We start from the raw sequence: 17,646 nt of genomic DNA on the forward strand, positions 1-17,646 counted from the left end.
GAAATTTAAAAGAATTACCGCCGTTTTATCGAGTCCTATAGCTAAGATTACCTTTACTGAAGGCGCAAGTAATCATCTGTAGGCTGATCCGAGAGATTTGGTTGGTAGATTAGAGTCCTCCAAAGACTCTTCACTTACATCACATTCTTGATACGAATCTTGTTCATTCTCAGTCGATGGTAAAAGCAGCGATTGCTTGAGACACCCTTCTCAATCTTATTGTGCTCTACGGTAAACAAAAAACAGTTGACTGGGTTGGGATTGACTTCAACCTCACGAGCAGGTTCTCGGAATGAAACACACAAGCATATCCTATAGATTAACCACAACACAGCCATTACCCAACCGGGTAAAGTGACTTGATTAAATGTAAAACCGTATATCTTGAATTCAATCTGAAGTAAGCCAGCGAGTACGGGGCCGCAAGCCATTCCTAGAGCACTAGCACTAACAAAACCTGCTGAAGCCCTGCATCTGGATTTTGACTGGCTCACAGTCACTAATGTAACGGCAATTAACAGCCCTGGAAGAGCCAAACCTGCAAAATCAGGAAGGGTGGACAATGCCAAAAAATCATGTCAAGTCATTAGGATAGGAAATATATTTGATTCTAAAAGGATTGGAAGGATTCATCAATTATTTAGTTAATGACAGAACAGAAAGTGTGCTACCCATTTCCACATTTGTTTGTGGGAGGATGATGAAAATGTTAACAATATTGTACAACATACTCTTCTCCTACTCGAGTTGATCATTTTATTTTCGCAAAGTGGCACAGATACAAAGTAGATGCTTGTGCGAGTCCCGCAGAAATAAGAGAGATAGTAGGCATGGGTAATAAATATCGGTATAATTTGATTAACAGATCTATCAATGGCTGATCTTATTATATCGACATCTGGATCCAGCAGATAAAATATTTAAGTTTCAGGAAAATGAGCCAGCTACAATCCGAATGGCATGCCTTGGGTCAGAGGAGTGTGCAAGGAAGCTCTAAACAATGGACTTTGCTATAGCAACACAGGGTGCTAATAATAAGAGTCAACAAAATGGACTTATAAAGAAAATTGACATCCCTAGTTAAAACATAGTACAAAACTACCAATTATTTCAACACACGTTTGATTTAATTTTCAGTTAAACTTATTTTAATTATACTGCATTTGCTTTTGAAATTTTATTTTTTCATAATATTTTAAGATATACGAGCTTATAAAATTTTCGCAAAACTCTAGCTAATCAATTTAAGGCATTTTGGTTAAAATGGAAAATTTTAAAAATATTAATCAAGATTTATTCCTTCCGTGTATTTTTTGCCTTGTAGAATAAATTCGGACTTCCAAGTAATAGATATACTAGCATCATATCAATCTAGTAGTTGAGAATTCTCATGAATAATATTTTTAAAATTTTGTTCATAATGTCAAATCATCTATTTTTTAGTATATATATAACATACATAAAAGAGTTTTAATATATTGCTAACTTATCGTGTCCACTTCAGCGTCCACGGATGAAGTGACATCTCAAATGACAATTTCAACTCGCGAAATCTGCAATCATGCATATCTTCATCTCACAAACTGTTGTCCTTGTTATCTCGACAAACTTTGACAGAGATCAGTGGCAAAAAGAAAAGGCATATAAAAGTTAAAAATAATATAAATCTGAAATAATCGCACAAAATATTGTATGATTCTTACATGACAGAGTACACTAAGAAGTACACAGCTCGATGACAGCCTGCCCTAGCTTGTGAGGTGTTTTTCTTGATCTCCACAAAATATAGAAGTATATATTAGCGTAGTATACATCTCGGGATTTCCTCGAACTTTTAATTTATGGTTCCTCAATCTTCAAAAATTTCCCCCATCTTCAAAACCGACGAAAAATCATTCCATCGAGTAAAACCTGGAGATGCTAGCAGGGACTTGAACTCTTGAACAAGATTACAACAACGTACGTTTGTTCCATGTACTTTTCATCCTCAGGCTAAAGGAGCATATTCTTGAATAACAGCCGCGAGTTTATCCCGATCCTCTGCGGTCTTTGTTCTCATCAAGAATGTTCGTGCAACAACATTATCACTGTTGTCGCCATCAGTCTTTAATAAACCAAAAAGAGACCAACATTCAGAAAGTGCTCAAGCAGACCACTAATGAATAAAGATCTAAAAACTGTTCTGCCCTAGTAGACTTTCGTAGTGATGTAAAGCACAAAAAAATTGGAAATCAAAGTGGAACCAAATTACAAATGATTAAGAACCCTGAGCTGTACACAAATCGAGTGTACTTGTATAGTTCTAGCAACCAAGAATTCTACTAGTTTAGTTCAAAGAAACAGAAAAGCCACAACCATTAGGTATAAACAGAACAAATAGGATAGATCAGCAAAAATAAATAATTTTAAAAAGTCAAGATGCATTACCGATGTATGAAATATAGCCACAACTGAATTCTTTTGCGTGCTTGTTTTAATGCCTGGATATAACAGAGCATTCAGCAAAACTTTCCCCACCTGCGACAATTGAAGGAAACACAGAAGAAAGATAAAACAGAAACTGATGCCATATGTTGAGAAAAAAATAAAATAAAATAATACTACTAATTTGATTCACATCAAATGCATTACATACATTCTTTTTCACAGCTCGCTCCCTAAAATTTACAGGTACATATAAAGAACAAAGTTAAACTTTTTCCTCCCAAAAATTATTGACACCATTCCTTGTTTAATGAAGTGTCCACAAGTGCATCAATATGAAAACATGATATGGAATAGGGAAGGAAAATCCCACAAAGTTTCAGGCATCCAAAATAAAGGAGAGGAATATACAAGGAATGAAAGGATAAAAAACAAGGTATTTACCATTGAAGACATTAGGTAGTATTACGATATTGGATTCTTTTAACAATGGGATACAAAATATCTAAGAAATGAACATACATCATTTCGTATGATAATGGTTGGCTTTGATTCCTTGGTTCCCTTGGTAACACCTTCCTTGCATTTGATGCTCAGTTGACCCATGCCTTTGTCTCTCCATGTATCTCTGTCTGCTGGGTCAATTGACTGAACACAAGATAACCATGGCAAGAAGCTCAAATGACATTCAACAATTGAGCATACAGTAACATCAATAATGTGGTATGCCCCAAAATCATTTAGTAAAATTGATGCAGTCTGAAAAATAAAAATATCTAGCATGCCACATTCTATCGAAAAAGAATAGAGTTTCATAAGAAAAAAGTAAAAGATAGCAAACAACCAAAAGCTTTTCCTTTATAGAGAAATAGGGTGGCTGCATGTAAAGTGATACACATCCTCACTGGAAAAAAAATTTAATGTTGAGTACTCTGCAATTAGCAAAAAATTGGTATTTAACTTGTTTTTATCACATGATAGAATACAAGTCTAATACGCATTATTTTGAATCTTGGTGTGATTAAATACGTTTGTATAAAAGCATGAGGTATAGAAACATAAAACATGCACGAAATCATAGTTTTACAGCTATCAGTTTCGGAAAAGGCACAAAATCTCACTCCGCCAGCATCATAATTGGTTTCACTACAGTACCTGGTCGGCCAAATGACATTTTAGACCTTTATTTCTTATTGGTATGTCTGTGGTACTGAATAGCTGAAAAACTGTGCACTGTGCTGACCACCTTGATACATGGTAGCTTGGTGGCTTTACACCAAATTCAGTTACATAAAAAGAACAGTTAAGACTCCAGATACCTCATAAAAAGACCATAATCAATTCAATCAGAGCCCCTTGATCGGTAGAAATTTGCAGGAATCTTGATTTGGATTCAAAATCCATTAGCTTTCTTGACCTCATGAATGGATGGATCGAGCAAAATTATAATAAAGTCTGATATTCATGAGATTATCTTAAGATTCTTATATGATAATCACTTATTAATTTCCATTTGGCCAAAATCTTTAGTTGCATTTGGTTTGAATGATCTGATTTGAGCAATAGATTTGAAGGAATCGATTTCAAAATTGCTAACGAGGGATACAAGAAATGATAGCCCCAGAATATCAAATGGTTGATCTGCAAACAACTAGCTGGAAGTTTCCAATTCGATGGAATCGTTTGATCTTAAAGGGGTTATCTCGCTTGGAAACCAACGAATCAACTAAGAAGTCAGTTCTCGCCTAAAGAATAAATTTTGAAAGTATTTCAAGGTTACAAGTAGAATAATTACCATTTAAAGAAAAACAGTATGGACCAATATCAAAAGAACAGATTAGATAAGTGCATTTCAAAGGACAAGCAATAATTAGGAGTATTACAGCTCGCACATAATTACCTTCACATAAAGTTTGCATTTGACTTCGTGTATGACACAAATTCCCTTTTCTTCACTCCTTATTAGAGATGGGATGCTAGGCTGTTCGGCATCATCTTCAATAAAGGACATAGGCAAGCAAAGAAGTACAGAGCTTAGACAATATTAGTCCAAGTCCTAAATCACACACTTCACTGAAATCACAGTAGTATCCATGCGAAAAAAGAAAAACAATGTCATGTGTAGTGCCAATAATCATAATACTCTGGGAGTATGTAACACTGTCATCAAAACTCAGAAACCCAAAAATCTGATCCACACTGGTGAAAATTCAATTCAATATTGCCCTAATCAAACAAATTAATATTCAAGTGGGTTATTTTTATCTGCGCAATTGATCCAGAACGATTACTTGATAATAAGTTAATTTCTTTTTTAAAGTATTCATGAAAATTTCCTAATATACATCATATATTTGATTATTTTATTTCAGTTTTTTTTTTTAATTTAAAAAATAGATAAGAATTAACATTTAAAGCTAAATTGGACTAACTCAATCTGGACTGGTTGGTTAAGTTGCTTTTACTCCTAAACCAGCTGGACTAGGACTGGCTCAAAAACCCAGTCCATTTATACCCTTAGGCCTCGTGTTTTGTAGATATATTGAGAAAACATGCAAACTTTGCTGGGATAGCAAGATTTAGTTTACATACGTCTCTAGACTTCACTCTACAAAAGGTTAGCAACATTTGCAGTGAATTTGACAAGTCTGTGAAATTCTTCAATTTGCTAAGCACATATGATTAAAAATTGTTCATTTATTCATTATCTTCATAAAAAAATAAAGAAAATATTACAAATCTTAATTTTGTAGGTCATACCATCATAAAATTTGCGAAATTTCCTCGAGGCATTTAATGTGGCATGGATGAAAGTTCAGGCACTTATGTCTAAAAGACTTGATAAAGATCAAGATTCAATACATAAAGAGGATACTACCAAACTACATTGAACGTAAGCATAAATTTGAGGGATGGTATAATCCATTGCTTTGAACATGCATGTGAAAACCTTTTTTCTATCATCGGATCACGGTGAACAATGAAGATCGAGTAAAATTTCATCAGGTGATTTTTCACATGTTTAGGAAAAATTGTATTGTGAAAAATTATACTCCCTTTCGGCCTTTCCGAATGTCACATGGTTGCAATCGATCAGCCAACTCGACTATTTCTTTTACTTACAATTTGCAAGAACAAATAACTGAATTAATCAATCTTCCAAGTATTTAATCATATAATTCACAAATCACATTTGAAAATTTCATTATACACGCTAGTCAAAATCAAATCATTTGGTTGAGTATTCTAGTAAATGAAATATTCATTTTGAGATGAAGGGAGTGTATACAAAGTTTTAAATCATCGATGCTAGAGAATAACATTGTAAAAGAAGGGCTTCATTAGCTTCAGGCTTCACCCATAAACCACCAAAAATTAAATATATCCATCTGCCATGAGAACCACATCTGATTTTCGGTTCTATTCTAACTGTGTTCATAAAGAAGATAAAGTTTATGCTACCACAAATGCAAGCATGCAAAACCAAAACCGGAAATAAAATGTCCATACAAAAAGCATAAGAAAGTATGATGATAAACTTATTGGGCCCTAGAGATGAATTCCCATGCACAAAGAATTACCTCTGGGAACCTTATTTTCATTTTATGCCATCATATTCCACAGCTCATATCCTTCTTTATTTTTGCTGATTATTAGCATATTTTTTGTGGTTACAACAAGATAAGTGTATAACATATGCCAAGACAATCTAGGTGCATGAGAATTTAAAAACATGAATTCATCCATTCAAATTTAAAACCTTTAACTCTTACCACCATCTTCATCGTTGGAAACTTCATGATTAGCGGGAACTAAATTCACATTTGCAGGAGCAGAAACCTGATTTCCTAGAAGACAAGAAGATATAGTCAGACAATCCATTGATTTTCATTTCCATAACATAAAAAATGATGGTCCAGAGGGCCAAAAAGAAGAAGAGAAACTTTTAAACTGAAGCCATATCATTCACAGGTAAGAAACTAGATCAGAAAGCATTTGATTGAATGGCAAAAATATCTTGATAGTCGATATGCCCTAAAACAAAAAAATGTCGAAGTGGCTTCAAAGGGTACTAAAAAGTGAGTGTGGCTTGGATTACTGCCTGGAAAGGCCCCATTTTCTGGCTTATACACATGAAAACGGTAGTTTTCATTTTATACACACTTCAAAATTTGTTGGATAATGAACATTAAGATGAATTAAAAGGGGCCACATGTTTCAAGGCTCACATGTTTGGCTGGAGAGGGGTGATCTCAGTCGATTTTTTAAATTTAAAGTCTGAATCATATTAAAAAGACAAGAATACTAGCTATAAACTGCTTATAAATTGAGTTGTTAATTATATTAAAATTTGTTTTAATTTAAATAGAATTTAACATAAAAGCTAAGTCATTAGTTTCCCATGACGTCAGTGAGAGTTGTGAAAGCTAAATAGGCTTGTACTTGGTTATCAATTCCATGAATCACGGTCATCTTAAGCTTGGGACTAACAAAATGTTAATTCCCTTTACTACCATTGCACCTCACTGAACCAAGAAAAGTTTTCTTTCCCCTATTGATAAATATTACTCAGTGACACATATTTAATTTATTTATTTTTATCAGAAATTAAACACATATTTAATTTCTCAATAAACCATTATTTTCACATTAGACAGGCTACAACTTTCATCCCGCAAAAAACACATCCTCTTCCACCCATATAATAATATATCATAAATCTGCTAAATCCTAATGCTAGTGTGTGCTCCACATGCCTTCTAAGAGTAGCCAGTGAGAAACACATAACAAATGTATTTGACTACTTACTGGAACCTCATGGGAAAACACTGCATATATAATTATTCACATTAGAAAAAGTTGCAAATCCACAGAGAATGTTACAATACCTCCAAATGTAAATGTTGTATTATTATTATTAAAAAGAATTCCAGGGGTCCATGAAGTTCCAAAAGTTGCAGTTCCAGCTGGTGGAGGAAACCCAGGTTTGTGATTGATTTTGTCAGCTTCCAAAAATAGTTTCACTTGAGTATCATTTGAATGCAGCTGGGAGGAACTCTCTCCAAAGCTTGCAGTTGCAACCGGAAACTCAGGTTTTACCGAAAACAAGTTGGCAATGTTTTTGTCAGCTTCCAATGCTGGTTTTGTTTGAGTATCATTTGATTGCAGCTTGCCGGAATTCAGTCCAAGGCCCATGGTAACAGTAGGGGGAAACCCAGGTTTTTCCAAAAACAAGTTGTTACCGTTTATGTCAATTCCAAAGGTCGGTTTCATTTGAGCATCACCGAATGACTGGTGGGAACTCTCCCCCTTTGAGGCATTTATCTTGAGCCAGTTAACAACATCACTAAATTTTTCCTGCAGTTATAGGGACATGTAAAACCACCACTGGTACATTTAGAGAGAAACCTATTTCAATTCCTCAAGAGTTTCTGCAATGTGAATACAATCATACAAGTATTATAGAGAGTGCTGAGAGGTTCAATATGAATACAGTACAATTCCTTGTAAATAATCGTATTCTACTTTCTCTTCCTTTTGCGAATGTTATATCAAAACAACTCCTTTTTGGGAGCTCAACCATTTCAGCCACAATACTTTCAACCTAGGGCGCCCTCTAGGCTACCCTTGGTTAATGAGTTTATTATCATTTTTATTTTAGTAGCTTTTTTTATTTAAAATATTATAAGTATTTATCTAGCTTGATAACCTTTCTTCTGAAAAAAAAAACATTTATCTCGTGGCTTGGCTTTGTCATTTATACATTTTTAAAATCCAAACTATCTGAAATCATGTGCTATAAAAATTAATCATTCTTAAAGCAGTGCTACTTTTTGCCTTTTGCACCTCCACCTCAATTTCTCTTCTGCAATATTTTTCCAGTTTTTTATATTTTATAATTTTTTTAAAAAAAATTTCTAGCACAAGTTCATCGTTCTTATAATAAAACATGTTGAAAATAATGGGGCAAAAACCCACATTTTAGGTTTTATGCTCTGCTTCAAGGCACAAGAAAGTAATAAGATGTAAGAACTGACCAAAATGCTCTTAGCATGATTTAAGTAATCCTGAACTCCGTCTTCCCAAAGCTCATCCGGGTGGCTTTGTAGTTGAGCTTGTATCCAACTGCTCAATATAAGAACTACAGATGTTAGCATGCCCACATTAAGATATTCAAATGTAGAATTTCAGTGCTGTTACACCCAGAAATGTAAAAGAGATCCAAAAAATAGCACGTTAAACGTGTTTCATTCAAATCACAAAGTATACAGAAAAAAAAAAACAGAAACTAGTGAACATCTTCAACTCTTACGTTTTAAAACTTATTTGCATCAACGATATACATTCATGAAGCATTGCCAATTATCTTACCGTTAAAGGGGTAAAACCACTGGACCACTAACACAAGGTAACAATCAAATCAGCTGACTATTATCAATTCAGACGTCATTTTACATTCAGTCTAACATAACAGATCACAAACTCTAAGATAGCCATATCATAATGTAAACGACACACTAGTATTATCAACTTCCAAGAATATAAATTCGATTGTCGCAATGAATTAAAACCATCATATAACACTGGCGGTTTGTTATTGGATGTAAAGGTGCAGCAAAGTTTGAGCCCAGTTCTACAGCAATTTCACCCAAAGAACTTCAACAAACGTAAAATGAGGCACCGATGCAATGAAGGAATAATGGTTTAAATAAGAATAAATTCATAACAACAGGATGTATGAACCTTGCAAATTGGGAATTTAGAGCTCTAACGTGCTGCCTCGAAGATTCAGCCCTCTTCACGTCCAACATCTGCCGCTGCTGGATTGATGATGGTTCAGCCTTCTGTGCATCAAACTGAGATCCCATTATTAATCTTTTGCTTTGCATCTGCAACGGATCATACACATACACATACACCTAATTGAAATCTAACTACACAAAAATATTAAAACTCAATCAATTCGCTAAACCTATCAGAAACACTTACAGAAGAGTCGTTGGAACTGAAAAGAGGAGTAGAGTCGGATATTGCAGAACGTTTTGTCCCTCTCATTGTTATTGGAATCGTAACCTCTTATTCGATTGATTGGAGGGGGTAGTGAGCAACAAATTCTTCGACGTTCTCTGCTTCGAATTCTGAAAAATTAGGGTTTTTTTTTTAATGTGCGTTCAGAAATAGGATGAGAAGTTTTCGTAGCGGGAGGGAAAGCACGTCTTACAGCCGTTGGATTCGGTGGGGGGGACTGATGTTTAATTTGAGCCGATGGATTATATTGGATTCCACTTGTAGGTGGACATCTCACATGGGCCATGAGCTGGATCCGCGTGTGGGCCAGTTCGTCTTATGGACCGGGCTCTATAAGTGTGAGTTATGGGCCAATCACATAGGAATAAAGCAAAGGTCATCTAAAATCACCCTTGAATTAAGCAGTAGTTTCGCAAAAAAATTGCATTTTAATTATGATTTTAGAAAATTGAATTGCCTCATAATAAAACAACTCGACCTGCATTTACCATTTTCGAAACCGGTTTTTATCTCGTTTTATGTTTTTCGATATTGGCATCGCTTTTCATCTTAAACTTGGCTTTATTTTAATAAAATTTGTATTTAAAAAAACTACCTAGTGTTTTAAGTGTCAACATATGTTACTAGAGTTCTCGTGTAGTCTTTATGAATCATATTCTTCCAATAATAAACAATTGCAGCCTCGTTTGCTTCCAACGATGTACGGAGCAGTTGGATGTTCTTTAACAAGCTAGGGATCGACTCTTGGAAGAACAATTCTAACAAAGGACGATCGTGCCGCCATTTCAAGAAAACTTGGATCATTGTGCCATTTAGAATCCATATGCTCGATGGCCTTATTATCTTCACGATCATCCTATAAATCAGGCTCGTCTGGTTTAAAAAGCTTTGGCATCCTCAAACTGGATTCACCAGGTTCGACGAAGCAACTTTTTGAATGGTCCATTTCTTGGTGTTTGCAGCAAATTTCGAGGCAAGTATGGTCGCCCCAAGTTGTTGTGCATTGTTGTCTATATTGTTAGGCACACCGTTGTCATCTTCATCCAACAGTTCATCTTCTTCATCCGATCGACCTTTGAATGTAGCACAAGCTTTCCTTCCGTGACAGTTCCTCTGCTAGTTTCCTTCTCCTGAACCTTCTCCATGCCCCTTGTACGATGCAAGATCCCCAAGTTCTCCATTGGTGAGAATAGAATCTAAATGCATGTTGTAAGTTCTTGCTGTGGAGAAGTTTGAAATGATATTTGCCACGAATCTGAGGTTTTCTGCACGAAGTGCGAAGGCTTCTACTTCAGTAATTGATTTAAAAACTAATTTTTAAATTGGGTTCATCTCACATTTAAATCCATATAAATCATCATAAAATAAAAATATTTTAGAAAATTATAGGAAACACCCACGTCGGTCCTTGATTTCTAGTACAATTAAATTAATTTATAATTTAATCCAGAGGAGTACCATGATCTACAAGTAACTACGTGAATTTGTTCATATTTCATACAATTAGTCCAAGGTTGTTTCTTTTTTTAAACTAAAATAACTATGCATTCATTTATGAACATGATCTGGGCTTCCTAAATATAGTATTATGTAATTCTTTATGTTTATGCAAATCAAGGGATCAACAAATAAAGAAATCAATTTATTCGTAAGGAACAAGTACTTTTTAGATTGTGATGAAATATTCTAGAAAAATGAAGAATGCTAGAAGATCGAAATTTGAAGACTCGATCTAGATTCTAGATCGCGACAAAAGATTTTGAAAGATAAGGGAGCCAACCACATTTCCAACACACAAGAATCCAATAACCAAAATTTCCAATACAAATTGTTGCATAAAAATATATAACAAAATTATATTTTCTTCAATAAATTCTTCTTTTTATACAAAATTCTAAACAAGTCCTAAAACTAGATTTTGAGTATTTTTTTATAATTTTTTTAAATAAATAAATAGACCGTGCATGCAATTATCATTATATTTGTAGTATATGAGTGTACATTAATGATGACAATTAGTATATACCACTACATATATAAGTATAATTAGTGTGCTAGTGAATATTACTTAAGGGTGTCTATTATTGGAAAAATGAACAGTGAAGCATAGGGTAATTTGGTATCGGAGGTTTTGATTATTGCTGTAAATTGATTTCAATAATATTCTTGAACTCCAAATTTCAAGAACATTGGAATATTTTTTAGACAGTAAAATGTAGTTAGATAATGCAAGATAAAATCTTAATTATATGGATATGTTTTTTTTCCAAAGTTTTGATATCCTCCACAGGGACAAATTACGTTTTTGGTCCTGTAATTTGCACTTTTTCTAATTTTAGTCATGTTATGAGATAATTTACGTTATTAGTCCAATAATTTATAATATTTTCCAATTTCAGTCCTATTCCCCCAAAATTGAAATATTCCTCCGGAAAATGCATAGCTGGCGGCCGGAATGCTGAGCTGTAATTTGAATTGGGGTTTTTGATTTTTGGTGGCCTTTTCAAAGTCCACGTAAGTAAATAATATAATAGAAAAAATAAAACTAAATCCACGTCACTTTGAAAAATAAATCCACAAACATATTCCAAATTTTTTTTAGAAAAAGAGTACAACAATTATTTAAACATAATCTCTGAAAGTGGCTCAATCTTAAAGAAAGCCATTCTATTGTTGATACATTATCGAACCATGGTTTTGAATGGTTGTCAATGAGGAAAATGTTTGCACTGAGGAAAATGTTTGCACTGATACATACATTTTCCGGAGGAATATTTCAATTTTGGAGGAAAAAGACTGAAATTGAAAAATATTATAAATTACTGGACTAAGAACGTAAATTGTCTCATAACAGGACTAAAATTAGAAAAAGCGCAAATTACAGGACCAAAAACGTAATTTGTCCTATCCATAGCTATATATAAGATAATCGAATGCTGATATAATTTCATGAACATCTTGGATAAAATTTTGAACTCATAGATTTCTTATTTGTTGTGATAACTTGTGGAATAAATGTATTTTTTAAAGGTCGATTGGTTACTTTTAATTGTTTTGAATAATTTTACCATAGGAAGTTTAAATTTTTGGCAATAGTTTTTTTAAAACGTACAAACAAACAAATACAAAATGATTAACATATAAACACGCCCAAATTTAAAAGTGTTTTGTGCACAAAAAAGTGGATACTCCGAAAATAACGAACATATAAGTTGATTGATTTTTTTTGTTTTTACCAAGTAGATAATAAGAGAAAATTGTAGTTTAACCAAATTTCGTTAATGTTATAGATTAAGATTCTGAGAACTAAGATCAATTGTTTTTATTATCACATAAACTAGATAAAAGCCCAAATATAGGTGTAAGGTTTCGAAACCCAAGATCATCAGTCAAAAATAATATTAATAATAAAATTATACGTAATAAATTTCAAAAATATCTTAATTAATTGTCTCTACTGAAAAAATGTTTGGGTCAAAAATAATATTAATAATAAATTATATGTAATAAATTTCAAAAATATCTTAATTCATAGTCTCTACTGAAAAAATGTTTGGGAAAAAGTAAAATGGACTAACCAAATTATTTATAAAAGAAAAAGAAAGAAATTTTAAATGATATCAATCCAATCTTGTTGATTCACTTGACCGAATATATAAATATTGTAGATTTTGGATAATATACTATTTTTTTTAAATGAAGATGTTATAAATTATTTATAATTTGTTTGGAATGTGCGTAAACTTTTGAATTTTTATAAATTTCTTAATCTAGATAGTAAAAAAAATTATACTCATACAATTATCTACGGCTAAACAGTGCAAATGGATGAGCCTATATTTATTGATAAAGAAATTTCAGATGATATCAAATCCAATCTTTTTGATTTATAACTTAACTGAATATCTAAACATTATAATATACTATTTTTGTTTAGATTGTGTGTGATATTTTATTTTTAAAAAAATAATCCCGGATAATAAATTTTTTTAAGGATAAAACATATTAAAATAAATCATTTAATACAAAATAATAAAGAACATTTGTTGGAGGATGGAAAAAATATTAAATATTTTTATGATGATGAGTGGGAATGAAACTAAATTTTTAGCTAATCTTAGTAGTTATATATATATATATATATATATATATTATTTATTTATTTATTTTATTATTATTATTATTATTATTATTAAAAATTACATTATCTATGATATGTAGATATTTTTATGAAATAATACTGTCATGTTTTATTAAATATTTATTATTAATTTTGAAATATATTGAAATTTTTTAATGTTACTTAACAATATGCTATATCGTTACATTATATTTTTAAATATGTGATTGACTACCCATAAAATACCCACTAAATCGGAATCGATAACGAAAACGCAAGTTTTTGGAAATATCAATTTATTCTAAAGTTTAATGTCCGGGATTAAGATTTTTATATATTTTGGGATCTTGGTATATTATATAGTTATGCTATTCGGTTGAGATTTTTGTTAAAACTAAGGACAAGGAAAATGAAATTCACATCTCTGCTTTTTACTTCTGTTTAGCTTTACACTGTGTTTTTTTTTTTTCAAAAAAAAAAAATCGATTCGAATTTGACCTCAATTTGAAAATTCCAAGGATTTGGAAATCAAATTCCATTTGTAGGTTTAGTGTTTTTTTAAGAGCATTTTCGAGTTTTTTTTCAAATCGGAGGAAGGATCGAAAATTTTAAATGTTTACGTGCTTGTGTAATAATTTATAAATAATAACTAGTAACCCTATTCACGTTTACGTGCTTGTGTAATTAGTTTTCTAGAATAATTATTTTCGTAGTAAAGTTATGTAGACATTTAGATTAGATTAGAAAATCAAAAGTTTATGCAAAATCTAAACAAAATATCATCAACTTTTTAAAAAAAAAAAAACGTATTATCCAAAATCTACGATGTTTAGATGTTCGGTTAAAAAAATCGACAAGATTGGAATCGATATTATCTGAAATATCTTTTATAAATAAAAGGCTCGTTCATTTGCATGATTAACCACAGTTCTTCAGAAATATTTCTGAGTGAATAGAAAAAATGGGCGGCCCTATGATTGTGACGGGAAGTCGTAAGGTTTACCCCGGAAAACTCACCTGTAAAGTTCTTCTCACGTGTCTTGTTGGTGCAACGGGAGGCCTGATTTTTGGGTACGATATTGGAATTTCAGGTAATCCATATTTGTATATGTGTAACCAAACCTTATGATCGTATGATACTCGATTGTGTCAGTAAATTTGCTTTCAGAAAATGAATAATTTCGCTGACTAATTCAGCATCGAAACTAAATTTTTACATTTTTAGAATAAATGTTAACGAAACAATTTTATACCAAAAGTTTTTGTATGTTTATTTTTCTTAACAATTACTGGAGTGTTTTGGTGTGTGTAGGTGGGGTGACATCTATGCCTACTTTCTTGGAGAAATTCTTTCCCAAGGTGTACAGGAAGGAGGAACTGAACGTGGGAAGCACTAATCAATATTGCAAATTCAACGATCCAATCTTGACACTTTTCACTTCATCCCTTTATTTGGCTGCCCTGCTGGCGTCCATTGTCGCCTCCAAAGTCACTAGGGCTTGTGGGCGGCGCCTCTCCATGCTTTTAGGAGGTGGCCTCTTCCTCATTGGTGCTATGGTCAACGGATTTGCCCACAACCGATATATGCTCATCGGGGGTCGTACACTTCTCGGTTTCGGCATTGGTTTCGCCAATCAGGTATAGTTTTTCGAATTAAATTCTATGCATAAACCGTGAACTAATCTTCCGTTCATTATCTCTGTCGCAGTCTGCACCGCTATATCTGTCCGAAATGGCTCCATACAAATATCGTGGGGCATTAAATATCTGCTTCCAACTCTCCATCACCGTAGGAATTCTGGCCGCATATGCTTTGAACTATTTCACGGCGTCACATAAAAACGGGTGGCGTATTAGTTTAGGTGGCGCCGCAGTACCTGCCTTGATCTTTATAATCGGGTCGTTGTTCCTCCCAGATACACCCAACTCACTGATTGAACGAGATAGGAAAGAGGAAGCCAAAACAAGGTTGAGAGAAATCAGAGGAGTCCATGACGTTGATGAGGAGTTCAACGATCTAGTGGTTGCTAGCATCGAATCCAAGAAAATAAAGAACCCTTGGATAAATCTGTTTAAAAGGAAATATAGGCCTCAACTTATGTTTGTTATTCTTATTCCCTTCTTCCAACAATTCACGGGAATGAATGTTTTCATGTTCTATTCGCCTGTTTTGTTTAAAACTATTGGGTTTGGAAACAACGCCTCGTTGATTTCTTCTGTTGCCACCGGGGGTGTGAATTCTGTTGCCACCCTTGTCTCCATTTTATCTGCTGACCGTTTTGGAAGGAAGGCACTGTTTATCGAAGGCGGGGCACAGATGTTTGTCTGTCAGGTAATCTATTATTATTTTAACTTTCATTCATAAAATGTACATTTTTTCTTAAAAAAATAATTAAAATAAAATTGATGCAGATTATTATAACCATATGTATTGCGAGTAAGTTTGGACTAAGCGGGCACCCGGCTGAACTGTCGAAAAAGTTTGCGACTTGGGTGGTTGTAACAATCTGCATATACATAGCTGGTTTTGCGTGGTCCTGGGGGCCGTTGGGATGGCTGGTGCCGAGCGAGATTTTGCCACTCGAGGTTCGATCTGCGGGACAGAGTGTCAATGTTTGTGTGAACATGTTTTTCACATTTGTCATAGCCCAAATATTCACAATGATGCTATGTCACTTGAGGTATTTGTTGTTCGTATTTTTCGCGTTCTTTGTGTTCCTTATGACATGTTTCATCATCTACTACTTCCCGGAGACAAAGGGCATTCCGATCGAGGAGATGGCCGATATATGGAAGGCTCACTCCTACTGGAAGAAGTTTGTTACTGATGAGAATGAGAATAAGGATACTAAAGTTGAGATGTCCGAGAGTATCACCATTGTCAAGGACTTGCCTTGATAATATTTTTTATTTGGAGAAAACATTTGTTGGTTTTGGTTTAAATAGGTAGGTTTTAGGATTTGGCATGGAGCAATTAAATTTCTTTTATTAGGCTTTGGTATTTTTCGTCTTAGTCAGTTTTTATATGATTTCTGGTCATATTAATTGATCACTATGTTAAAAATAAAATATGTGCAAATTAGAAAATAAAAAGAATGATTACCCTTTGTTTTAATTAATAAATTGTCATACTCGTTTATAATTCGGTATTTGATCAACTATTTTATCTATTTTGACATTGTTAAATTTTATTTTATTCGTGTTTAATTTAGATTGTAGATCCAATTTAAATTTACGTTCAATAATTATTTTTAGCCTACATTTTTTTTCTTAATTCAATTAATTGATTAGTATATACGAGTCAATATAGTTTGTCTGCCGCAAAATGTGCATAAAAACATATTCAACAATATTTATTATTTTTTAAACATTTTTAGTTTGCAACTATAACTTTAACTTCATAGATCATCCTAACTTCAAAATTTAATGAAAAAATAATTTGTTGAGAAAAGATCATAATGTTTAATTAGTAAAAAATTTTCAATCCTTTATTTTGAAACAAGAAATGGAACTTGCAATTTGAAAATTGTCTTTTTTAAATAAATAAAAAAATATTAATCACTTCCAACTTGTAAATGTTTTTATGTTTTAAAATATTGGTAAAAATGATAGATGAATTTCATTTTCCTTATCTTTAATTTTAACAAAATCTCAACTGAATATCACAATATATATATATATATATATATATATATATATATATCTTAATCCCGGATATTTATATCTAGAACAATTTAATATTTCCAAAAAAGTTGGATTTCGGTTATCTCGAGTGTTATTTTATAGGATGTCAAGTATAACAATAAAATATGCCATTACTTTTCAAATAATAATAATAATAATAAATGCCATTATTTCATTAAAAAAGAAAAAAGAAAAGAAGAAAGGACATCTAATCCCATTTTAGCTATGGAAATAAAGAAAATTAAATTACAAATCCAAACTTATAAGACCTATTTTATTCCTTTATATAAAATAAAATCATTGTATATAGGCTATTTTTAATATACACATTGGAACGATATATATAATCACTTTACAATCCACGTACATTATCTCCTAAACAGCGTGGA

At 32.7% G+C, this 17,646-nt stretch overlaps 2 protein-coding genes across 2 annotated transcripts; one reads left to right on the forward strand and one right to left on the reverse strand.

The window, feature by feature from the left end:
- Nucleotides 1–1,638: 1,638 nt before the first annotated feature.
- On the reverse strand, nt 1,639–9,656 carry LOC142552195 (uncharacterized). The gene is made up of 9 exons (XM_075661882.1): nt 9,415–9,656; nt 9,169–9,314; nt 8,463–8,550; nt 7,314–7,782; nt 6,198–6,272; nt 4,325–4,419; nt 2,947–3,072; nt 2,428–2,517; nt 1,639–2,104 (listed from the first exon to the last, which is right to left on the reverse strand). Exons 1-9 carry the CDS (start codon nt 9,478–9,480, stop codon nt 1,988–1,990), a joined length of 1,272 nt encoding a protein of 423 aa, XP_075517997.1. The 5' UTR covers nt 9,481–9,656; the 3' UTR covers nt 1,639–1,987.
- Nucleotides 9,657–14,478: 4,822 nt separating this feature from the next.
- LOC142552196 (sugar transport protein 1-like) lies at nt 14,479–16,494 on the forward strand. Its single transcript, XM_075661883.1, has 4 exons — nt 14,479–14,664; nt 14,886–15,211; nt 15,282–15,905; nt 15,986–16,494. The coding sequence occupies exons 1-4, from the start codon at nt 14,535–14,537 to the stop codon at nt 16,469–16,471; spliced, it is 1,566 nt and encodes a 521-aa protein (XP_075517998.1). The 5' UTR covers nt 14,479–14,534; the 3' UTR covers nt 16,472–16,494.
- The last annotated feature ends 1,152 nt before the right edge of the window (nt 16,495–17,646 follow it).

Source organism: Primulina tabacum, chromosome 7, assembly GCF_025594145.1.
Source record: "Primulina tabacum isolate GXHZ01 chromosome 7, ASM2559414v2, whole genome shotgun sequence".
Lineage (NCBI taxonomy): Eukaryota > Viridiplantae > Streptophyta > Magnoliopsida > Lamiales > Gesneriaceae > Primulina > Primulina tabacum.